The 25,030-nt window shown below is 49.7% G+C and overlaps 1 protein-coding gene across 1 annotated transcript in view; it reads right to left on the bottom strand.

Annotated features, from left to right (window-relative positions):
• Nucleotides 1–9,996: 9,996 nt before the first annotated feature.
• DNAAF5 (dynein axonemal assembly factor 5) overlaps nucleotides 9,997–25,030 on the bottom strand; it is a 34,436-nt gene continuing 19,402 nt past the window's right edge. Inside the window, exons 9-13 of the mRNA XM_068524163.1 lie at nucleotides 23,365–23,512; nucleotides 20,444–20,594; nucleotides 19,583–19,739; nucleotides 17,843–18,034; nucleotides 9,997–10,383 (exon numbers count right to left, since the gene is read on the bottom strand). Of these exons, the coding sequence (XP_068380264.1) occupies nucleotides 10,247–10,383; nucleotides 17,843–18,034; nucleotides 19,583–19,739; nucleotides 20,444–20,594; nucleotides 23,365–23,512 (785 nt within the window). The 3' untranslated portion in view covers nucleotides 9,997–10,246. The remainder of the gene's footprint in view (nucleotides 10,384–17,842; nucleotides 18,035–19,582; nucleotides 19,740–20,443; nucleotides 20,595–23,364; nucleotides 23,513–25,030) is intronic.

A 25,030-nucleotide genomic window follows, 5' to 3' on the forward strand; every position in this document is an offset into this window, starting at 1 on the left:
ACAACGGAATACGACTCAGCAATAAAAATGGAACGAATAACTGATACATGCAAAAGTGTGGATAAGTCTCAACAACAGTGTGTTGAGCATGACAATATAGAAATGACATTGTCATCTGTAATGTCAGAAAGCAGATCAGTGGCTGCCCAGGGCCTGGCTGTGGAGTGGGGTTTGACAGGGAAGGGGACCAAAAAAAGTTTTGGGGGTAATGGAAATATTCTATATCTTGATTGTGATGGTAATTACATAACTGTATATATTTGTCAAAACTCATCAAAATATACACTTAAAATGGGACCATTTCATTGTATGTAAATTAAATCTGAATAAAATTCACTTAAAGAAAAAGAGACTTGGGACTTCCCTTGGTGGTGCAGTGGATCAGAATCTGCCTGCCAATGCAGGGGACACGGGGTGGATCCCTGGTCCGGGAAGATCCCATGTGCCGCGGAGCAACTAAGCCCACGCACCACAACGAAGGGTAGCCCCATCTCGCCGCAACTAGAGAAAGCCCGCGCACAGCAACAAAGACCCAACGCAGCCAAAAACAACATCAACGAAACCCAGAGACTTAAAAAGTAAATGGTGAAAATAAAAAGGTCAATAGAATACTTAGAAAATAAAGCCAAATAATTATCTTAGGACATAGAAGAAACAACCCAAAAAGAAAAAGAGGAGGAAGAGGAGAAGAAAATAGGTGAGAAATGATGGAGCTGTGGAGGATGGTCCAGGATGTTCAACTTCATGTACACAGAAGTTCCAGAATTAGAGAATAGAGAAAACAGAGAGAAAGTTCTTAAAAACAAAGAAACAAAACAAACAAAAAATTGTAGAAAATGAAAGGGCCCCTCGAGCACAGATCAGGGTGAATGGAAAAAAAAAAAATCCCCATCTAGACTTGTTCTTGTGAAATTTCAGAGTATTAGGGATAAAGAGACATCTTAAAAGCATCTGGAGATAAAATTCCAGTGACTCCTCCAAGGAATGACCATCAAACTGTCAACTGCAAGATAATGATAGAGCTGTGCCTTCAAAATCCTGAGGAAAAATTTGGAATCTAGAAACCGATGCCAAGTTATGAACGCAAATTAAAGGCCTTTTTAGATATGCAAAGACATCCGTTTCTGAGGATGTGCTTATAATGTACTTCAGCATACGAAGCCAGAAACCAAGAACAGGAAAAGCACGGGACCAGTGGGCCATGGGTGATGTCCGCAGTGACGGCCGGGCAGCGGGCCTGACAGCAAAGAGGCCAGGGGCTCTGAGACAGACAACTGCAGGGAAAAAGGCAGGCTGTGGGGGCTTCTACGATCCACAAGCAAAGCATGAAAAAGCATTTTCAATCTGTTCTAACCGTAAAGAGCAATCTTGACAACGTACAAGTAAAAGTCTGGGTGATGGGAGTTGGGAGGTGGGTGGAAGGCGGAAGGGCAGAGGAAAGGACAGGACTCCTGTCTTCCATTGGGGGAAAGGATAGCGATACCGTCCAAAGCTGGCAGGACAAGATATAGAGATTTAAGGATTGTATATTGTTTAACGCCACACAGGTACTCGAGGAAAACCTACAAGAATAATAGAATTATAATAAACGGAGGTGGGAGGAGACGTGAAGGGGTAAGTGAGAATATGTTCTCTACCCTCACCTGATGTGGTCCTGACGTCTGACTCTTGCCGTCTGTCCAATCTTGCCTCCTCCCGTCTTCCTCTCGATCATTCGTAAGCTCCCTGACTTGTCTCCTTGCTGTTCTCCAACTTGCCAAGTTTGTCCCTGCTCAGGGCATTGGTACCTGCCAAGCCAGTAGAGACAGGTTGGGCGGCTGAGATTCCACAGAACCACATTCATCCCAGCATCTCACCAGCTCGCGCCTTCCTGAGCCACAAGGGTCAGCCCTGATGCTGAAGGTCCCTTGCTCACCCGGTCCAAGAGAGTGGTAAATTCACCCTTGTCCACTTGTACTTTGCAAAAATAGTATACAGACTTCCCATGTACTCTTTGCCTCATTTCCCCCAGTGTTAACATTGTTATGTCTTATACCTTAAACACTTTAAAAAAATTATTTATTTTTTTATTAAGGTAACTAAGAATACTTAAAAATTTTTTTTATCCATTTATTTGGCTGCTCTGGGTCTTGGTTGCAGCATGCAGTATCTTCGCTGCGGTATGTGGGATCTAGTGCCCTGACCAGGGGTCAAACCCGGGCCCCCTGCATTGGGAGCATGGAGTCTTAACTGCTGGACCACCTGGGAAGTCCCTATACCTTCATCGCTCGGTTAAGGTGTTTTGGTCAAGTCTCTCCACTGTGAAGTTACTATTAATCCCTTTGTAATTAAAAAATATCTTGGGGCTTCCCTGGTGGTGCAGTGGTTAAGAATCCGCCTGCCAGTACCGGGGACAAGGGTTTGAGCCCTGGTCCAGGAAGATCCCACATGCCGCGGAGCAACTAAGCCCGTGCACCACAACTACTGAGCCTGCGCTCTAGAACCGGGAGCCACAACTACTGAGCCCACGTGCCACAACTACTGAAGCCCGCGCGCCTAGAGCCCATGCTCTGTCACAAGAGAAGCCACAACAGTGAGAAGCCCGCGCACCGCAACCAAGAGTAGCCCCCGCTCACCGCAACTAGAGAAAGCCCGCACGTGGTAACGAAGACCCAACGCAGCCAAAAATAAATAAATAAATTAATTAAAAAATTATCTTGGGGGAGATATTTGAAGCAATCATCTGTCTCAAAAGTTTTGCCCACTAATCTTAGAATCCATCAGTAGATCTTGCCTGGGACAATTATTACTGTGGTGTGTTTGCCTAATGCTGATTTTCTATCTCTCTCATTCCTACTACATCTATTGGAATACTTTTGTAAGGAAGGGCTGTCCTTCCTCCCCCACTTATTTATTCTTTTTTTTTTTTTTTTTCTTTTGGCCGCACCGCGAGGCTTGTGGGATCTTAGTTCCCCGACCAGGGATTGAACCCAGGCCCTTGGCAGTGAGCGCTAACCCTGGAGCGCCAGGGAATTCCCTATTTATTCTTTCTTTATATCACTATGGACTCGTGGATATTTACATTATTCTGTAACTCATAAGCAAATAGCATTATTATTAATTTTGCCACTCATATAGTTCCAGCTTTGGCCACTAGGAGCTCCTTCAGGTTGGCTGCTGAGTCCCCATCCTTTTTGGAGCACTTCCTTACTTTCTGGCAATGCAGGACACGCCAGGCTCATCTTGGACTTTCCCTGCCCTAGCCCTGGAATCAGCCACTTAAGCCCATGTATAGGTGTTGCTTGACTTGCAGCGCTCTCTACCCCAGGTACGAAGAAAGGGAGCGGGTGTGGTGAGAAGGAAGGGCACCCCTGCCCTCTCCTTCTCCCGCCCCTGGACCCGGAGACAGGTTCTCCCCGGCTCCCTGTTCTTCCCTTCAGGAAGGGTGGTGCTAACAGCAGGTGGGGTGGGCTCTTGGTGGACCGCGCCCCGCTGCCCCCCGTCAGTATTCCCCAGCTGTGTTTGGGGTGTAGAGCTTGTGCTCAGAACGTCATCGGAAGAGGGTGGGCTAACTGCCAGCCGCGAAAGCTACGGTCTGTCAGTATCCCGAGCCCCCACTCACCGGCCCCTGGTCCCCTTCCAAATCTCTGGGGGCCGGAGGACACTGGGAGGGGAGCCCCAACTGGAGGAATGGGAGTCCAATCCCTACCGGCTCGAAGACTTTCTTACTAAGTCACAAGCTTAGGACATGAAAAATTCATTTTTTTTCCAGGTCGTTCTGATCAGTATTTATCTCTATTTGTGTTTCAACTCTGACGTTTAATCTTGCAAGTAAGAGAACGTGCTGCTCAAACTGGCTTAAGCTGAACAGGTTTCGGGGACTCAACTGAAAAGACGTGGTAGGACCGCAGGTGCAATTTGACGAGGGTTCTGGCTCCATTTCTCATCAAAATAACAACCGCCACAGCGGCGCGCCCCGCCTGGACCCCCAGCCACTGAGGAGCCGCAACGCCTGCGGGCCGCTCGGGAACCTGCCGCGCTCCGGCGGGGCTGCACGGGGAGGGAAAACTCGGCGGGGGGCACGTGACCCAGACTCGGCCAATCGGGGCCGCCGCCGCCGCCGCCGCCGCCGCCGCCGCCAGAACACAAGGCCGCGGGCGCTTCTGCGCACGTCCGGCCCGCGGCCGCGCCGGCGCCCCGGATTGGCCGAGGCCGGATTACGCGGCCGCGCCCTCGCCGCAAGGTCGGCTGCAAGGACGGCTGGCTGGGCCCGGGGCGTCCGTGAGTCGCGGCTCCGCGGCGATCTTGGGTGCGGCCGGGCCCGGCGGAGACGTGGAGGCCGTTAGGACGCGGGGCGGGAGGAGCGGGGCCCCCTGCCGGCGATGGATGCAGGGCCCGTCAGCGGCCGCGGGGATGGGGGTACTTTCTCTTCAGGCGAGGGCGGCGCGCACCTGCCGGAGGCGCGCAAGGAGGCCGGCCGCGGAGCTGCAGGCGGGAGGGGTGGCTGCGCGCCTGTGGGGGGCGGCGGGGGGCGGCGACGGCGGGACCGGGGCCGTCAGCTCCGTCAGCTGCACCCGAGCGGGCGTCACCAGCGCCGCGTGCCCTGCGGCAGGAGGCCAGGCCGCCGGGGCTTCTGAGCCTCGGGCCGGAGTCGGTGGGAGAAATCCCGTCGCTGAACTGTTAGAAGATACATTTTTTTTAGCATGTTTATTGGAGTATAACTGCTTTACAATGGTGTGTTAGTTCCTGCCGTATAACAAAGTGAATCAGTTATACGTATACATATATCCCCATATCCCCTCCCTCTTGCGTCTCCCTCCCACCCCTCTAGGTGGTCACAAAGCACCGAGCCGATCTCCCTGTGCTGTGCGGCTGCTTCCCACTAGCTAGCTGTTTTACATTCGGTAGTGTATATATGTCCATGCCACTCTGTCACTTCGTCCCAGCTTACCGTTCCCCCTCCCCGTGTCCTCAAGTCCATTCTCTATGTCTGCGTCTTTATTCCTGTCCTCCCGCTAGGTCCTTCAGAGCCATTTTTTTTTTCTTAGATTCCGTAGATATGTGTTAGCATACGGTATTTGTTTTTCTCTTTCTGACTTACTTCACTCTGTAGGACAGACTGTAGGTCCATCCACCTCTCTACAAATAACTCAATTTCATTCCTTTTTATGGCTGAGTAATATTCCACTGTATATATGTGCCACATCTACTTTATCCATTCATCTGTCGATGGAAGAAGGTACGTTTTTATCTTGTAGGGATTTTGTACACCAAACTGAAATTCCTAATTTTAGTTTTGCCATTAAATGTCATTGAGGCTTTAAAGTCGTATGAGAAATGTTAACAGTAGCTTCTGAAACATTAATTTTATTTTGTTAATAATGGTTAGAGGTACAGGCTAAAGCACTTCCATGAGAGGTGTTAGTTGCTAAAGCTGTCATCCTGCCATGAAAACCAAGGCCACTTCTCAGGGCAAGTGAAGTCTTTCCAGGAGGGTCATTTTCAGCAGGTAAAGAGCTGTAGCCAGGCGAGCAGCAAGACTGATGTGTATGCTTTTGTGAAAAAAATACCTCCTGCCTGGACATGCAGCCCCAAATAATCGATCCTGAGGCCGAAAATCCCAACTCAAATGCCTGTCTTGAGAGACTGGAAACGGGCCAGTGTTCTGTCCCAAACCCAGTCCCCCTACGTTAGTTTAAAAGGCCATTGTTGGGACTTCCCTGGCGGTCCAGTGGCTAAGACCCCGTGCTCCCAATGCAGGGGGCCCAGGTTCGATCCCGTCAGGGAACTAGATCCCACATGCCACAACTAAGAGCCCACATGCCGCAACTAAGAGCTCGCGTGCTGCAATGAGGATCCACGTGCTGCAGCCAAGACCTGGCGCAGCCAAATAAATAAATAAACATTTTTTAAAAATTAAAGAAAAGGCCATTGTTGTCCCCACCTTTACCTTTGCCATTTTCACCACTTCTCTTCACTCTCAATCTTAGCCAAAACTGTCAACTCCCTTTTTGAAGAATGGAAATGTAAAGGAACTAATGTAAAGTCCTAGAGGATAAAAGTGCCATCAGTTAGGCCAGGAAGAGAGCACCTAGATTTCTAAATGGATTCTTCTGTCTGCAGTTACCATGTGTTGTCAGCTGACAATGGGCACTGCTTTGCCTCTTCAAATTACACTTTTCCAAAACATTCAGAAAACCCTGCACAAGCACCTAAGAACGACGGAGCAAGTGCTTTTGCCTTTGGGACAGGCTCCAGGCCTGTGTCCCAGCCAGCTCCTGAAGCCATCACTTGCTTGTGGGAAGAGTCACAGGAAGGAGGCTTAGACCCCCAGGGAGAGAAGCTGAGGGGTAATGGAGGCTGCTGCCTCCCTACTGAGATAGCAGCCGGTAGTGGAGAGGCAAGCCTTTGCTTGGTAAGGGGACACAACGCTTCCTGCTCCTGCCTGGGGAAGGCAGCCTCTGAGCGCACTTGGTCTTAGCTTTGGCCTCCCAAACTCAGCCAATGATTGTTTTTAGTTTTGGTATTTTCAATTATGAAAAAGTTCACACAAAATCCACACATACACAAGTAGAGAAAAGAGTACAACAGGTCCCTAAACATCCGTCATTAGTTCAGTGGTTAAAAAGAACCATGGAATAGCTTTGCCTGTTCTAGAAGTCCAGTAAAAGATGCACTCCTTCACATCTGGCTTATTCCAGCCTAATGTCTGTGACAGCCACCCATGTTGCAGTGTTTAGTTTCTTTTGATTGCAGTATAGTATTCTGTTGTATGGATATACTACAGTTTATCCATTCATAATTGTTGATGGACATTTGGGTGATTTCCAGTTTGGGGCTGGAATAAAGCAGCTATGAACACTTGGGTACAAGTCTTTGCATTTTCATTTCTCAACGAGACAACTTTTTGGTAAACCTTTTGCTTCGTCCTGAACATCCTTCCCTGGAATAGGGCTCTGGTTACACAGAAGAAACAGGTGTGCTGACTTAGGAGCCAAGACCATCACCCAAGTCAGTCGGGTTTCTGATTTCTGAGTTAGTCTCAGCTGAGTTGTATTTTTGACTATGGAACACATGCACAAGAAAGTAAATTCAAAGGTACCAAGAGGCATAGACCCAACTTCCACTCCAGTCTCTCAGCCCTACAGGTCCCCTTCCCAGAGGCCACGACTCTTACCAGTTTATTTTGTAACCTTCTAGAAATGTCTTATGCACATAAAAGCAAATAGGCAGCTCCTTCTCTCCTTTTACATATGCTGCATTCCATACACAGTGTAGTGTTCCTTGTTTTTTACAATTTTAGAGGTCATTCCATACTGGCACATATAGGGCTCTCTTTGGCTACTAAAAGGTAGGTGTTTCATCTTCAACCAAGCAACTCACCCTAGAACAAGGGTCCCCAACCAGGGAACCAGGGAACAAGGGTTCCCTGTTAGGAACCGGGCCGCACAGCAGGAGGTGAGTGGCGGGTGAGCTCCGCCTCCTGTCAGACCAGCAGCAGCATTAGATTCTCATAGGAGCGCGAACGCTACTGTGAACCGCGCGTGCGAGGGATCTAGGCTGCACGCTCTGTATGAGAATCTAACGCCTGATCTGAGGTGGAGCTGAGGCGGTGACGCTAGCGCTGGGGAGCAGCTGCAAATACAGATCATCAGCAGAGAGGTTTGCACAGAGAACGTAATAAATCAGTCGCTTGCGGACTCATCAAACTCCTATCAGTGGGTGGCAAGTGGAAAACAAGCTCAGGGCTCCCGCTGATTCTGCATTATGGTGAGCTTTATAATGATTTCATTATATATTACAATGTAATGATAATAGAAATAAAGTGCACAATAAATGTAGTGTGCTTGAATCATCCTGAAACTATCCCCTCTCCCCCTTCCGTGGAAAAACCATCTTCCACAAAACCGGTCCCTGGTGCCAAAAAGGTTGGGGACCGCTGCCCTAGAAGGATGTACCTTCATTTAGGTCACGGAAAGGAGATTTTAAAAGGAAGTAAAACTTGTTTTTGAACCACAGCATAGGTAGAGGCAAATAGATAAATTATCTTTATGAAAATAACTTTTTGAGCTTCTTAAATTCAGGAAATGAAAAATTTCCTGAATACAGCAAAAATTTCTTCCTAGATACAGCACAAAAAGCACAATCCATAAAAGAACAAATCAATAAGTTAAACTTCTTTTGGGAATTCCCTGGCGGCCCAGTGGTTAAGACTTGGCGCTTTCATTGCCATGGGCCCGGGTTCGATCCCTCGTCAGGGAACTAAGATCCCACAAGCCGTGCGGCACGGCCAAAAAAAATAACCTCTCATAGGCTGTTAAGATTGTGTCAGGTGTCCTGACTCACTGCAGCGCTGCCTCTGAATAGTTCCCCTAATGATGCACAGAAACGAAAGCGCACCGCTAATGCTTCCGTGGCAGCCGCGTGGCAGCTGGGCTGGACAGCAGCTGGGGGGAGGGGGGGGCACCCAACCCGCCTGCCTTGTGGGAGGTGAGGGGTCGAGCACGTGGTGTCCTCTCAGCCGTGACACTGAACGTCTGACCAAAGGTAGAAGATGGGGCTTCTTGCTGGATGTGAAAATGCATGGTTCTCAAGGCAGGGGTCCCCATACTTTAGGGACATCGGAATCCCCCGGAGGGCCAGCTGCTGGGCCCCAGCCCATCGTCTCTGATTCAGTAGGTCTGGGCCAAGGCCTGATAATACGCATCTCTAACAGGCTCCAGATGGTGCTGAGGAAGGACATGCAGAGGACACAGAGGGCAGAGGGCAATCAGGAAGCTGGGGGAAGACCACACCTGAGGGCATCCTCCATCCTTGTAGTCGTCAACTACAGACATGGGGTTTGGAGAGAAACTGGCTTCAGAGACTCGGAAGGGTCACTGAGGTCAGGAGTTGCGTCACCATGGGGCTGGGGGTGCAGTGACCCAGGTCTGTGCTGCAGGTTCAGTTCTCAGCCCTTCTCCAGGTCCGACCCCCACCCGGAGGGTGAGCCCTTGGAAGCCTTGCTGACACCCTTGTCTTAACTTGTTTGGAGCTCCTGCCACCCGGTGTCCAGACAGGGCACTACAATGAGCAGCGGGGACCCCTCAGTCCAAAGGCCCAGGATTCTCGAGGCTGCGATCACTGTGAGGTTAGATCTAAGGAAAAAAATGAGTCTCAATTTCAATTATCAAAATACACAAAGACAGGCATACAGAACAGTTATAATAAATATTTTAAGTTATATTTTCAAACACCAAAGCATAAATGTTAGTATTTGATTTTTGGAAAAAACACAGCATTTTTTTCCCCTTGTGTTAACATAAATACTTGGCTTATGGAAATAAAACTCACTTAAAATGAAATCTTTTAGGCACTTGGGGATAGAAAGTGCAGGAAAATATAATACAACTTTACTGTACTGCTACTTACAAGAGAGCAACCAAAATTATATCTGATTAAACATCCTATTTTCAACTGTCAGAATTACTGACCTAAGAAAAAATACTGTGGGGGGGGAGGAGAGAAGATGGCGGAAGAGTAAGACGCGGAGATCACCTTCCTTCCCACAGATACAGTAGAAATACATCTACACGTGGAACTGCTCCTACAGAACACCCACTGAGCGCTGACAGAAAACGTCTGACCTCTAAACAGGCAAGAAAAAATACTGTGACCAAATATATCCACATAACATTTTAAATTCCAGTGTATTTTAAATGGGAAAGATTTCACTGATAATAGTTCTTAAGATTTCAAATTCTTTTCAGTCTTTCACTGAGAGATATTAAGTTTCAGGAGAAAGAACATTTCTTTTAATCATTTTGTCTTTTTTCTTTTTAAATACTCAAGAACCTTCTCGGTGGGCATTTAAGCAAGAAAGAACCAATGAGCCATGAACCTAGCAGTGCACGTAGACTAAAAAAAAGAATGTGCTGATTTGGTATGAGAAGCTGACATTGAATTTGAAGTTGGCTGTCGGTTTCTGGCAGACCTCTCAGTGAATTGCATGAGTTAGCCATAAAGTACAGAAGCCACTCAGTGAAAGTCATTTATTTCAAAAACTGCTGGGTGTGAAGAATTGTCCCAGGAGAGCACTGGCCGTGGTGCTGAGAGAATACATTCTTCTTGCTGTTAAAGGCCTGCTTGTGGGGGTCCTCGGCTGTCGACAGAAAGGTGCCCTGTGACGAGATTTAAAGGCCACGCGTCCCAGTGCAGGTGAGGCCGAGGCCTGGGTGTTCGCTCCCCCTCCAGCTGCTGTGCTGAGGCTCTGCTCCCAGGACTCTGGTCACGGGGCGGGTGGCAGGGCCTGCAGGTGCTGTAGCAGCTGCTCGCAGTGGGTGGGTGAACGATGCTTATGGAGGACGGCCTCCATCTCTCTCACCAGGAGGTCAGGGAAGAGGACACTGCCTGCTTTGAGGGCCTCTGCAAAACAGGAAAACACCTTTATGATGCCAGGAATAAATACTAAGCCAAGCTTAGCTTCATATTAAAGTTACAACAGCCATAAACAGAGCAGAGTGCAGAGCAAGGGACGTGATCGGGGGTTAGGAGGGCATTGCATAATGATTAAGGGGTCAGTTCTCAAGAAGACATAACGATCCTTATCACGTATGAGCCCAGTAACAAACAACGTGAGGCAAAACCGATAGCTGCGAGGAGAAACAGATTAATCCACTATTGTGGCTGGAGACTCCCATGCCCCTCTCTCAGAAACGGACAGATCCAGCAGGCAGGAAATCGGTAAGTACACCCAAGCGGAACCCAAGAGCACCATCCATCAATCAAATATCTATAGACTATCTCATCCAACAATAGCAGAGTATACATTCTTCTCAAGCTCCCAAGGAACATTCACTAAAATAGACCACATTCAGGGCCATAAAACACACCTTCACAAATATAAAAGGACAGAAATCATACAATCTCTGCTCTCAGACAACAATGGCATTGAACTGGAAATCAGTAACAAAGAGATAACTGGAAAATTCCCAAATATCTGGAGATTAAACAACACATTTGTAAATACCACAATGGTCAAAGAAGAAATCTCAAGAAAAATTAAAAAATATTTTGAACTAAATGAAAATGAAAACACAACTTATCAAAATTTGTGGGATGCAGTGAAAAGCAGTGCTTACAGGGAAACTTATACCATTGAATGCACACATTAAAAAAAAAGATCTAAAATCAATAATCTAAATCACCACCTTAGGAAACTAGAAAAAAGAGCAAATTAAATCCAAGAAATTGAATCAATAATTAATAACCTTCCCAAACAGAAAGCACCAGCCCCAGTAGGTGAACCAGATGAGTTCAGTGGCGAATTCTACCAAACGTTTAAGGAAGAACTGATACCAATTCTCTGCAATCTCTTCCAGAAGATAGAAGCACAGGGAACACGTCCTAACTCATCCTATGAGACCAGCATTACCCCGATACAAACTCAGAAAAAGATACTACAGGAAAAGAAAACTACAGACCAATATTTCTCACGAACATAGATGCAAAAATCCTCAACAAAACATTAGCAAATCAAATCCAACAATGTATAAAAAGCATCATACACCAAGACCAAGTGAGATTTATCCCAGGTATGCAAGGCTGGTTCAACATTTCAAAAATCAATTAACGTAATCCATCACATCAACAAGCCAAAAGAGGCATCACATGATCATATCAATAGATGCAGAAAAGCATTTTGACAAAGTCTAACACCCACTCATGAGTAAAAACATTCAGTAAACTAGGAATAGAGGGTAACTTCCTCAATAATGAATACCTATGAAAAAACCTACAGTTAACATGATACTTAGGGTAAGAAACTTGAAACTTTCCCACTACAATCAGGAACAAAGCAAGGATGTCCCCTCTCACCACTCTTTTTCAACACCAAACTGGATGTCCTAGCTAATGTGATAAGATAAGAAAAGGAAATGAAAGATAATATACACATTGGCAAGGAAGAAATAAAACTGTCTTTGTTTACAGATGACATGACCGTTTATGTAGAAACTGGAAAGAACTGACAAACTCCTGGAACTAATAAGTGATTATAGCAAGGTTGCAGGATACAAGGTTAACATACAAAAGTCAATCACTTGGACTTCCCCGGTGGCACAGTGGTTAAGAATCCACCTGCCAATGCAGGGGACACGGGTTCGAGCCCTGGTGCGGGAAGATCCCACATGCCACGGAGCAACTAAGCACATGTGCCACAACTACTGAGCCTGTGCTCTAGAGCCCGCATGCCACAACTACTGAAGCCCGCACGCCTAGAGCCTGTGCTCCGCAACAAGAGAAGCCACTGCAAGGAGAAGCCCGCACACACAGCAACGAAGAGTAGCCCCCACTCGCCACAACTAGAGAAAGCCCACGCACAGCAATGAAGACCCAACACAGCCAAAAATAAATTAAAAAAAAAAAAAAGTCAATCACTTTCCTATATACCAGACATGAATGAGTGCAATCTGAAATTAAAACAATACCATTTACAGTAGTACCTTCCAAAATGAAATACCTTGGTATAAATCTAACAAAATGTATAGAAGATCTATATGAGAAAATTTACAAAACTCTGATGAATGAAATTAAAGAAGAACTAAATAAATGGAGAGATATTTCATGTTCATGGACAGGAAGACTCACTATTATCAAGATGTCAGTTTTCCCAACTTGATCTCTATGTAGATTCAATGCAATCCCAATTAAAATCCCAGCAAATTATTGTGTGGATATTAACAAACCAACACAATATTGAAGGAGAAGAACAAAGTTGGAGCACTGACACTACCCAACTTCAAGACTTTCTATAAAGCCACAGTCATCAAGACAGTGTGGTACTGGCAAATAGATCAATGGAACAGAACAGAGAGACCAGAAATAGGCCCACATAAATACGGTCAACTGATCTTTGACAAAGAAATAAAGGCGATACAATGGAGCAAAGACAGTCTTTTCACAAATGGTGCTAGAACAAATGGACATCCACCGCCAAAAAACAACAACAACAACAAAATCTAGACACAGACCTTACCTCTTTCATGACAATTAACTCAAAATTGATGATAGACATAAATATAAAACTCCTAGAATATAACATAGGAGAAAACCTAGGTGACCCTTGGGTATGGCAATAATTTTATAGATAAACACCAAAAGTATAATCCATGAAAGAAATAACTGATAAGCTGGACTTCATTAAAATTAAAAACTTTTGCCACAGATTGAGAGAAAATATTTGCAGAAGATACATCTGATATATATGGAAACACAAAAGACCCCGAATTGCCAAAGCAATCCTGAGAAAGAAAAACGGAGCTGGAGGAATCAGATGCCCTGACTTCAGACTATACTACAAAGCTACAGTAATCAAAACAGTATGGTACTGGCACAAAAACAGAAATACAGATCAATAGAACAGGATAGAAAGCCCAGAGATAAACCCACGCACCTATGGTCAACTAATCTACGACAAACGAGGCAAGAATATACAATGGAGAAAAGACAGTCTCTTCAATAAGTGGTGCTGGGAAAACTGGACAGCTGCATGTAAAAAAATGAAATTAGAACACTCCCTAACACCATACATAAAAATAAACTTGAAATGGATCAAAGACCTAAATGTAAGGCCGGACACTATAAAACTCTTAGAGAAAACATAGGCAAAACACTCTTTGACATAAATCACAGCAAGATCTTTCTTGATCCACCTCTTAGAATAATGAAAATAAAAACAAAAATAGACAAATGAGGCCTAATTAAACTTAAAAGCTTCTGCACAGCAAAGGAAACCATAAACAAAACGAAAAGACAAGCCACAGAGTGGGAGAAAATATTTGCAAATGAAGCGACCGACAAGGGACTAATCTCCAAAATATACAAACAGCTCATGCAGCTCTATGTCAAAAAAAAAAAACAACCCAATCCAAAAATGGGCAGAAGATCTCAACAGACATTTCTCCAAAGAAGACATACAGATGGCTAACAGGCACATGAAAAGATGCTCAACATTGCTAATTATTAGAGAAATGCATATCAAAACTACAGTGAGGTATCACTTCACACAAGTCAGAATGGCCATCATCAAAAAGTCTACAAACGATAAATGTTGGAGAGGGTGTGGAGAAAATGGAACCCTCCTACACTGTTGGTGGGAATGTAAATTGGTACAACCATTATGGAGATCAGTATGGAGGTTCCTCAAAAAACTAAAAGTAGAACTACCATATGATACAGCAACCCCACTCCTGGGCATATATCTGGAAAAAACTCCAATTTGAAAAGATACATGAACCCCAATATTCATAGCAGCACTATTTACAATAGTCAAGACATGGAAGCAACCTAAATGTCCATCAACAGATGAGTGGATAAAGAAGATGTGAGAATATTACTCAGCCATAAAAAAAGAATGAAATAATGCCATTTGAAGTGACATGGATGGACCTAGAGATCGTCATACTAAGTGAAGTAAGTCAAAGAAAGACAAATAGCATATGATACCACTTATACGTGGAATCTAAGAATATTATATAAATGAACTTATTTACAGAACAGAAATAGAATCAGAGATGTAGAAAACAAACTATGGTTACCAGCGGGGAAAAGAGGGGAGGGATAAATTGGGAGACTGGGATTGACACATACACACTACCATATATAAAATAGATAACTAATAAGGAACTACTGTATAGCAAAGGGAACTCCACTCAATACTCTGTAATGACCTATACGGGAAAAGAATCTAAAAAAGCATATGTATATGTATAACTGACTCACTTTGCTGTACAGCAGAAACTAACCCAACATTGTAAATCAACTCTACTCCAATAAAAATTTAAAAAATAAAAAATTAAAGGGAAACAAAAAAATTAGCAATAAAGTCTTAAGAAAGACATATCTGATAAAGGACTATTATCTGTAATATACAAATCTTAAAACTCAACAATATGAAAACAAACAACCCAATTAAAAAATGGGCCAGGGACTTCCCTGGTGGCACAGTGGTTAAGAATCTGCCTGCCAATGCAGGGGACACGGGTTCGATCCGTGGTCTGGGAAGATCCCACATGCCATGGAGCAACTAAGCCCGTGCGCCTAGAGCCCTGCTCCACAACAAGAGAAGCCATCACAATGAGAAGCCCGCACAACACAACGAAGAGTACCCCCAAACGCAGCCAAAAAAAAAAAAGGGGGGGGCAAAGACCTTAACGGACACCTCATCAAAGAAGATATACAGATGTAAAATAAGCCTATGAAACGATGCTTCACATGATACGTCACCAGAGAAATGCAAATTAAAATGAGATATCGCTACACACCTATCAGAATGGCCAGAATCAGAACACCACATGCTGGCAGAATGGGGAACAACAGGGACTCTCATCATTGCTGGTGGGAATGCAAAATAGTGTGGCCACCTTGGAAGACAGTTCAGTGATTTCTTACAAAAATAAATATTCTCTTATGATATGATCCAGCAATCACATTCCTTGGTATTTACCCAAAGGAGCTGAAAACTTACGTTGGCAAAAAACCTGCACACAGATGTTTAGAGAAGCTTTATTCATAATCGCCAAAATTTGGAGGCAACCAAGATGCCCCTCAGTAGGTGAATGTATAAATAAACTGGTTCATTCAGACAATGGAATATTAGTGCTAAAAAAAAAAAAAAAAAAAAAAAGAGCTCTCAAGCCACGAAAAAACATGGAGGAATCTCAAATGCTTATTACTAAGTGAAAGGAGCCAATTTGAAAAGGCTACAGACTATATGATTTCAAGTACATGACATTCTGGAAAAGGCAAAACTATGGAGACAGTAAAAGATCAGTGGTCGCTAAAGTTTGGGAGGGCGGGGAGACAAAACAGGTGGAGCACAGAGGACTTTTAGGGCAGTGAAACTATTCTGTATGATACTATCAATGTAACGATGGATACATGTCATTATATACTTGTCCAAACCACACAATGTACGGCACCCAGAGTGACCCTTAACGTAAACCATGGACTTGGGGTGACTGTGGCATGTCTGCGAGGCTTACTGACTGGACCAGGTGCAGCACCTGGGGGGGGCTGCTGACCACGGGGGAGGCGGTGCATGGTGGGGATCAGGTGTGAGGGAGTCTGTGTACCCTCTGCTCACCGTCTGTACGAACCGTGCGGTCTGTATGAACGGGGAGGGTGACGGCTGGCCAGGAGCCCCAGTCCAGCACACGTGCCGGCCCCTGGTGCAAAGCCAAGGCAGACAACCTGTCTGCTCTCAGCTGTTGCCGTTGTAAGCAGTTTCCATTGGTCTCGAATTCACAGTTTGTTTCCATTGCCCGGAGAGCAGCGACGCGGTGCCCTCACTCAAAGCACAACGGGGCACCTGAACCTGCGGGTGGCCTGGGCAGGGGCTCTCAAAGGGTGCCCCAGGGTTTCTGGGGGCCCTGAGACCCTTCAGGGGGGTGTGAGTCAGAACTCCGTCCACAGTGACACGAAGGGCGTGACCCCCGGCTCACGGGGCACCCTCCGCACTGAGGGCTCAAGGCCAGGGCGGCACGAGCACTGGCCGGGCTCTGGGGAGTGAGTCACTGCAAGAGTCAGGTAATGTCCTCAAAGAGGCATGAAAATCATCTACTTTATGAAATCTCAACCCTTGGGCACCCAACTTCTAGTAAACTCATTCCGACGAAGTCTGGATTTTCTAGGGACTGACAGCGTCTGCCCTCCACCGAGCGCCCAGCGTGGATGGTCACAGATCACGCCGTGGCTGGATCTGCTCTCTGTCTGTTTCCTGTTCGTCCCTCCTCTGCGTCCTTCTCGTTCTCCTTTCTTGACTTCTTTTGGGTTATTTGAACAGTTTTTAGAACTCCACTCTAAACTGAAGTCTGTTTATGGCCATCTCAGCCATGTGGTTTCGCTCACACGTCGGTGGTGGTTCAGGGGATACGACACGCGTCCTTCCTTTTTAGCTTTTCAGCACCCTGGGATGGAACGGGAGGCACACGCGTGTGCAATGGGGCCGTGGGCTGGGCAGCTCCCAGACACCGCTTTTACTTGAAAGAATGACCAGTGACAACTGCCTCTTGTTATTCAGACTTGGGGACTCAACAGGATGCTTTCTTGTAAGCGAATGAAGTGACAGTATTTGTGGCTGATGATAAAATTTAAGCTCTCAAGCAGTAATCAGAATTATAGAAACTTGTTTCTGCCACCAAAAGCCTGACAGCCTCCTGAAGCTGTTCTTTCCAAGACTTTTCTGAGCTTGATGTGACTTTTTGACACTGAGAACAGAGCGCGTCCACGTTAGCGAGCACGCAGGGGGGAGAGATGGACTTGAGCGGAACGGGTGTGGTTCCACAGTGGCTCCAGAGTCTACACTCCAAGGAACCTTGAGGAGACTACCACCTGTCCAGTCAGGGTGCGGTAAGGAAGAGGACCGCTATCAAGGTACTCCTCTCTTCCAACTACATCTGTGGGGGCCGTTTGTTTTTCACATACTTTAACCAAACGACACACATCACAACCGAGGCAACGCAGAGATGTGCGTCTGGTTGTTTTCTATCAGCTCGACATTAGAGAGATTCACAAAAATGTAAAATAATGCCACTGTTCTTGTTATTTTGTTTTACAAAACACACCTTTCAAAACCACGTTATTTATGTTAAAATGTAATGGGTTTTTTGTTATCTTAAACAAATTAATCAGTATCTTAACATTTTCTCAAGTTTTAACTTCTACCACGGTGAACGCCAGGGGCCGTAACCCACAGGACACAAGCTCGTTGGGACCCGCAGTAACTCAGAGGACACGGGTTGCGAGACTGCGGGCCCAAGGGAGTCCGGGCGCCCGGCCAGCTGCTCCCGTGCGGCTGGCCCGAGTACGGGGAAGAAGCTCTTACCGAGAACTGCGTCCTGGATGGCGCTCTCGGGGTCGTCGAGGTACACGAGGAGCTCCCTGTACAGGTGCTGAATGTTGCTCTGGTAATAGCACTTCCCGGCCTCGTTCCTGACACGCTCCAACCAGGTGACCAAGGTGGAGGTGGCCGCCAGCCTCACCTCGTGGGAAACGTCATCCAGGCGCTTCAAGAGTTCTGCAAGGAGGGGCCAGACAGGAGAGTGAGCAGAGGTCCCAGGGCAGGCGGCTCCCAGCTAAGCTCCCAGCACTTGTGGAGCACCGGCCCCCGTCCTGGGAAACCCACAGGCGGGTGCTGGGGAGGCGGTGGTGGTAGTAGGTGTCCCGGGACCCTCGGCCACTCTGGCCCAGCGGTGGACTCCGTGGACACAGAGTGAAGGTGTGCTTCACACCCGGCCTGGGCGTCTTCGCCCTCTGACCTGCAAGGCGGCTGGCGGCCCCCCGGCTCCGAGATGCTCAGCCTCAGAGTCACACACAGGCCTCACGCCCCGGCTGCCCCATCCTCCCCGACGAGCAGACAGCACAGGAAGGGCGTCGGCTGACCCCGCTTTCTGCCCACCGTGGCTCTGGGGACAGAGCTGAGGGCCCGGTGACACGACGGCCACCAGCTACGTCAGCTGTGTTTCTGCTGAGCCTCTGGGACCAGATGTCCCACGCTGAAAGTGGACGAACAGTCCTTCCCGACCCGCAGAAACGCCTCCTGTGAACGGGTGAGACGTCTATCAATGCCTGCTCTTCTCACAGATCTACGCGACGCGCCTGCCCCTACGACTGGCGCCTTTTAGAGACTCAGCCCCGCCCCCATCTTCGCTCCCAGGGTTTCTGTGTTCCCGCTTCCATCCCTGTTTCTCAACTTGCTTTTTTACTTCTTACAAACGTTTATTCTTACACATGCAATAGGTTCCAAGATAACACTTCATTCTAGCCGTAGGCGGCAACAGATGTTACGGCAGGGAATCCAGATGTTTACACAGGAGGGGCTAAGGGTCACCACTGCCTCAGGCACGAGGAACCGCTGACTTTTTGCCAGATTTGTTAGTTCCGCCTGTGAGCAGGGGGCCCTTCCCCGCCGCCTCTGCTCTCAGCTCCTCTGGTTCTGCTGTTTCTGCCGGCTCGCCCGCTCTTCCTCGTCCGCCTCCTGGGCTGCTTCTTGCCACCCTTGGGGCCAGATGTGGCCCCTGCTGCAGGCAGTGATCAACTCGTTTGGAACGGCTGTTACCCTGGTAGATTTCCGCGGATCTCAACCGCACGTGGAGAAGACGGCACTGAGGGCCTGTACCTTCCACCTCCTCCCAGCGTGGGCACGCCCACCAGCCCCTGAGCTTCTCGGCTGCAGGCCCACCTCCAGAGACGCTGCTCTGCTCGGGGCCGGGTTTCGCTTCTGTGGCCGGGACTCATCGGTGCTCCCAGGCTCCAAGAGGCAGTGACACGGGGGACGCGAGGCAGGGCTGGCGCCCTCACACCAAAGGCCACGGGGTGGTAGCCCCGGCTGCCGTGGGCGTCTAAGCTCCCACCCCGCAATTCCGGTCCACAAGACGTCTGTCCTGTTTCTCGTGCTACGTTACTTATTCAGTGACATTCAGTGACGTCATACCTGTCACATCCACGTTTAGACTCATAGCACCAACCTGACCAGAAGTCAAAGTAGCATTTTCCATTTTTCCTACAAAAGGAACAACTGTCAAACAAACAGAGGCATATGATTTGGAAAAGAAGAATGTCCTACCAGGATAAATCTTGATGAATTTGTCTGGATCAATCACACCATCAGAGGTCTTTAAAAATACGTTAATGATTCGGCACGAAATTAATCGAGTCATCTGAGAATCTTCTTCCAGGGTGGTCAGAATTTGAGGCATCAACATTTCCTGCACTTCCTGTATCTGCGATTAAAAAAAGCCACACAAGCTGTGGGTCACGGCTGGTGCCACCCTGGTGACAGAGACCGCTACTCACGCACCGTGTACTTTGCCCGTCACTGAAGAGACTTGGTTTTGATGCAAGTGTGACTGAGTCTGGAAAGCTACTTGGAAATTTCTATGTAAGAAGCAGACCCGAATCTTGATTTTAAAATCCAGGTCATTTGAACATCGGTCAGTTGGTTTTTAAAAAATCTGTTATTCAGAAAGTCTTAGGCACCGATCCTACACAGCCCACTACTTACTAGCAGGACTGGGTATCATGTCCAGTAAAGTTTGGGGGACATTTCAACTTAAGTAACAGCTGTTCAGGTACCACAATGTTTTCCCTACTTCTACTGTTTCCTCACATCCTCATCTAACTGGAAATATGAATACAAACAACGCTCTTGAGTCAGACTCCTGTGATGAAATTCTTTTCTTGTAAACAGTAACAATCACCTAAGAAAACCCCCAGGTGACCCAGGGAAACAACAGGCTTTCCCCCCAGGCCTCCGCTCGCCCTCCGGCCCCACAGTCCCGTCCCCTCGGTCTGTCTGGGAGCATCTGCTGCCACTATCAGGAGACTCAGGTGAGCGCCCTTCACCTGCGGCAGGTGCGCCGGGCAGGCCCCGGAAGCCCAGGGCACAGCCTGTTCCCCTCTTGGGTCCAGGACGCACGAGCCCTACCTGCTCATCTGACAGGACCCCGCTACTGACAAGCGCCCAGAGGCAGGACACGGCCGCTGTGCGGATGGCCGCAGCCGTCCTCCCCGCGTGCCACTGCAGATTGGGGACGAAGATGTCCTTGATCAGGGTGTCCAGGTAGCCATGGAACTGTCTGGAGTGGAAGCAGGAGAGGGTGGGTGAGGGGGGCACCCAGACTCCCCGAAGGAAGCGCTTCCGTTTGGGAAACGGACTGGGCGGAGGGAAAAGGCCAAACAGACAAAACAAGCGGAAATCGAACACTGGCCGTTGAACAAGAGCCTCCGCTCCCCGGGGTAGTGGCCAGGGAGGGGACGTGGGGCTCTCTCCCACGGCTATCACGGGGCAGGGCTGCACTCGGGCTCCTGCCGCCTCTCCTGGGACCGGACCTTGGGGCTGGGGGTGTATTCCAGCCTCCCTCCCACTCTGTGGCCGAGGGGCTTCCCCAACACCCCTCCTGGATCTAAGAAAAGGGTGGCCGCGCTACCCCGAGCACCAATGGGGCGGCAAGTCACTCCCACAGGCGGCGACCTTACAGAGACGGGCCTCGAGGTCCCTGCGACCACGTGAGGTCCCTCTGACCACGCCCGCTACCTTGGCAAGAGAGCACCCTGGGGCTGCGCCTATGGTCCCATGTGTCAAGACACCGGGAGACACGGATGTTCCCGCCAACACAGTCGGGGACCTTCCTCTTGACACGCCGTCAGGACAAAGACAAAGCAAAACGAAATCGGGATCCCAGCCCCGAGCGCCACTGGCTGGCCTGGCCACCCGGCAGCGGAGCCACACGTGCGGCCCCGTCCAAAAGCCTGGGGAAAAGCCTCAGCCCTCCGTACGACTCCTGTACCCCACGGGCCTCTGCTGATGGAGCAAGATGTATTCTGCCCAACAAAGGACGCACTGACTTGCTTCCCAGGGCCGTTCCGGAGCGCGCTTCACGGGGGGCTCCCGCCTCCAGCGCCAGCTGCTTCCGGACCTGGACCAGCGCGAGGGCCTGAGAGCCCACGGCTGCGCGGCGGCCCCAGCAGGGGGGCACTGCAGAGCCACCGGCGCCTCCGACAGTGGACCTGGTGCAGGGCGACTCACACACAGTCAAGGTTTTCTGCGTGCTTTAGTTCTTTAGCAAGGAGCTGCTGTTCCCTGCAAAGGGATTCACCAGGGGACTCTCTGGAAAGCTCAGCCCCGTGTCCTGGCTGAGGCGGCCCACGCGACGTGGCCACGAGGGCCTGAGGGCCGAGCACTGGCCGTGAGGGGGGACAGGCAGTGGGACTCCAGTGATATGCCGGGAGCAGAAAAGGCACTGGACTCCCCAAGAATGAGTACCCTGCGTCCAGAGGACGCACAGCTGTTCGCACGCAGCTGGGCCCCGAGACCAGGAAGCCCAGCCCGGACAGGCCCACGGGCTCCTCCAGAACCACCAGCATCCGGGCCTCGCCCCGCGGGAGAAGCTCCGTAACGTCCCGCACGAGGGGACGGCACTGGGCGGTGTCTGGGCGCCCAGAGAGGGGAGCAGGCCTCCTTCACTGGGGGTCGCACTCCAGCCAGGGTGCCCCTGCCTCCGCCGTCCTCTGGCTGGGAGCCCTGCACCACCTGGGTGTGCGGGTGCCAGAGGCGCTTTCGGGGGTGGGGTGGGGTGAGGAGGGGCCGCGGTCCTTTGCTATCTCAGACTCCGCCACTTTGTAACCCTGAGGTTCAAAACCAAGCAGGTGTTGCTTTCCAAAATCTTTCCTGCCTGTAAAAACAGTTAATCCTTGCACTAGGTAATTGTAAATTGAACAACTTTCTTTTCCTGATAGCGGTTTCTTTCCACAAGAAGACTTCAAGGGCAGCTTCTTGAGGGAACTCAGTTCAAGAGTGGGGGCTTCTTTCCTGGGGGCTGACTGTCCTCAGGGGGACGCAGCAGAGCAGGGGCCCCGAGGGGTAGTGACTGATCCGCCAACTCTCTACTCTCGGGGCAGCTGCCAGACCCGACTCAGTAACCTTTTTATAGTCTCTTCTAACCCTTGAAGTCTTTGCAGATAAGCAGGAAATAAAATTTCCTGCAATACAATGGGCTGGCTAGAGGCCCAAGAGCAGAGATCAGAGTAACATCCAGAGAAGTGAAGTCTCAATAATGACCCGTTATTTCCCCAGGAAAGTCCAGGACAGGCCGACGACAAAGATTTGCTCCCTCTCAGGGGATGGGTCCCCAAACAGCAAACAGCATCTCACTGCCTGACGCCCCACAGCCCGTCCTGCCGGGGACGCTGTGTCGCTTTGCAAAGGGGGAGGGCGGGGCCTGCAGACGGCTCTGCTCCGGGCCTCACGTCCAGCCTGGGCCGCCCGCCTCCTTCCCTTCGGGGCCCCGAGCTGGAGGCCCGGGTGTTCATGCTGCCTCAAGTCCCTCCGGAGAACAGAAGTTCCCTAAGTTCTAACCTTAACGGTCATTCAATCAATTCTCTGTGAGGCCTGAAAGGTACCAGAAGCCTTTTAAAGCTGAGAACAGCTGATGTATAAACCAGTAGTAGTTAACATTCCCTAAAACTTTTTCATTCAACGGAATTTTAATGACCACAAGAACGCGACTGATTTAGTGTCTCTGTGCGGTGCACTCGCTGCCCGGACTACACCGTTTCCCTGGGGTGCTGGCTGTGTGGGGAGCCGCACGACAGCAGGACCCAGAGCTCGGGGTCACCCCAGGTCCCACCTGAGCCCTCAGTGCGGGAGCACGTGGGGACCACTCAGCTGCAGCACAGCGTGGGGGGCAGCATGGGGGGACCGCGTGGGGGGCAGCATGGCTCAGACTGCATTGGGGGGCAGCATGGGGGGACCGCATGGGGGGCAGCATGGGGGGACCGAGTGGGGTGGTGGGGAAACCGCGTCGGGGGGCAGCATGGGGGGACCACGTGGGGGGGCAGCAGACCTACCCCTGCGAGTCCACCGTCTCCCTGGCTCCCAGCAGCAGCCCCGTCAGGGTGGAGAAGAGCTTCAGGCGCATGGGTGGGTCGCGGGCTGGCTGGAGGCAGCTCCTGAGGATGGGGACCAGCTGGGGCAAGACTTCTCCGAGGGCAGGGCCTAGAGCACAGACAGGGGCCTCATTCCTACGTGGCAGGAGGATGGGAGGACGGGAGCCCCGCAGCCGCTCTGGCCGCGAGAGGAGGCACGTGCTGGGCACGGCCAGCGGACGTGCACCCTCAGCTCCGGGAAGGATGCTCCCAGCCCAGGACGCCAGGTTCCCCCTCTCCCTTTGACCCTAACCCCGCCATGGCTCTAATTGTTCGGTATGTAAACTTTCTTTTTTTTCCTACATCTTACCAAATTCTTAAAAAAATTTAAAGTCAAGCAAACTTTTTTTTTTTAATTTATTTTTAAAATTTATTTATTTTTGGCTGTGTTGCGTCTTTGTTACGGTGCACATGCTTCTCATCGTGGTGGCTTCTCTTGCTGCGGAGCACGGACTCTAGGCGCGTGGGCTTCAGTATTTGTGGCACGTGGGCTCAGTAGTTGTGGCTCGCGGGCTCTAGAGCGCAGGCTCACTAGCTGTGGCACACAGGCTTAGTTGCTCCGCGGCACATGGGATCTTCCAAGACCAGGGCTTGAACCTGTGTCCCCTGCATTGGTAGGCAGCTTCTTAACCACTGCACCACCAGGGAAGTCCCCAAGCAATCTTTTAAAGGCCAACCAAAACCCATTATTCGGACCATGTAGGCTGCTTGATGTGTGACCCTGAGCCTGGCAGCCAGCGTCCTTTCCCATGCCCGTTACTAAATGAACAAATGGTGCCACTGTCCCCGAGCCTGGAAGGATCCCAGACGCAGTGACGGTGCTCAGGACCTGGACCTGCACGCGACGGGGAGAACACAGTCTCCGGGGTCTAGACGTGAGCCGCAGCTCAGAAGAATCGGGTCACCAGCTGCCCTCCCCGCCAGGCCCTGTGCTGACCCGGGACATCGTGTGTCAGAAGTGAAGCCGTCGCCCTCAGGCCCTCTGGTTTATGCCCAGTCTGCTACTTCTGTACGCAGTCAGGACTTCAGTCTTTTCAGAGGCATCACCTCAAAGCCCAGGGTCAAAGCCAAACAAGCGTGGCTGGAGGGTCCACTGTAGCCCGAAGCTCTGCTGCTGCCCGGGGGCACTGTGGCCAGGAGCACGGCGCGCAAGACCGCGAGCTCGGAGTCCCGCTGCCCCGCCGGTCCTACCCTAATCCCCGGGCAGGAGGCCAAGCGGGCACAGAGGGTAGGCAGCCCCTGGGGGAAGAGCACGGGCCACACAGGACGCCGTGCAAAGTCACGCTTTCAAGGTTTAACACAGGGACTTCCCTGGTTGCCCAGTGGTTAAGAATCTGCCCTCCCATGCAAGGGACGCAGGTTCGATCCCTGGTCCAGGAAGGAACATGCTGCGGGGCAACTAAGGTCACGCGCCGCAACTACTGAGCTCATGCGCTCTGCAGCCCATACGCCGCAACTACTGAGCCCATGCACCACAACTAGAGAGAAGCCCATGCGCCACAACTAGAGAAGCCTGTGTGCTGCCATGAAGAGCCCACGTGCTGCAACGGAAGATTCCGCGAAGACCCAGCGCAGCCAAGTAAATAAA

Source organism: Eschrichtius robustus, chromosome 16 (assembly GCF_028021215.1).
Source record: "Eschrichtius robustus isolate mEscRob2 chromosome 16, mEscRob2.pri, whole genome shotgun sequence".
Lineage (NCBI taxonomy): Eukaryota > Metazoa > Chordata > Mammalia > Artiodactyla > Eschrichtiidae > Eschrichtius > Eschrichtius robustus.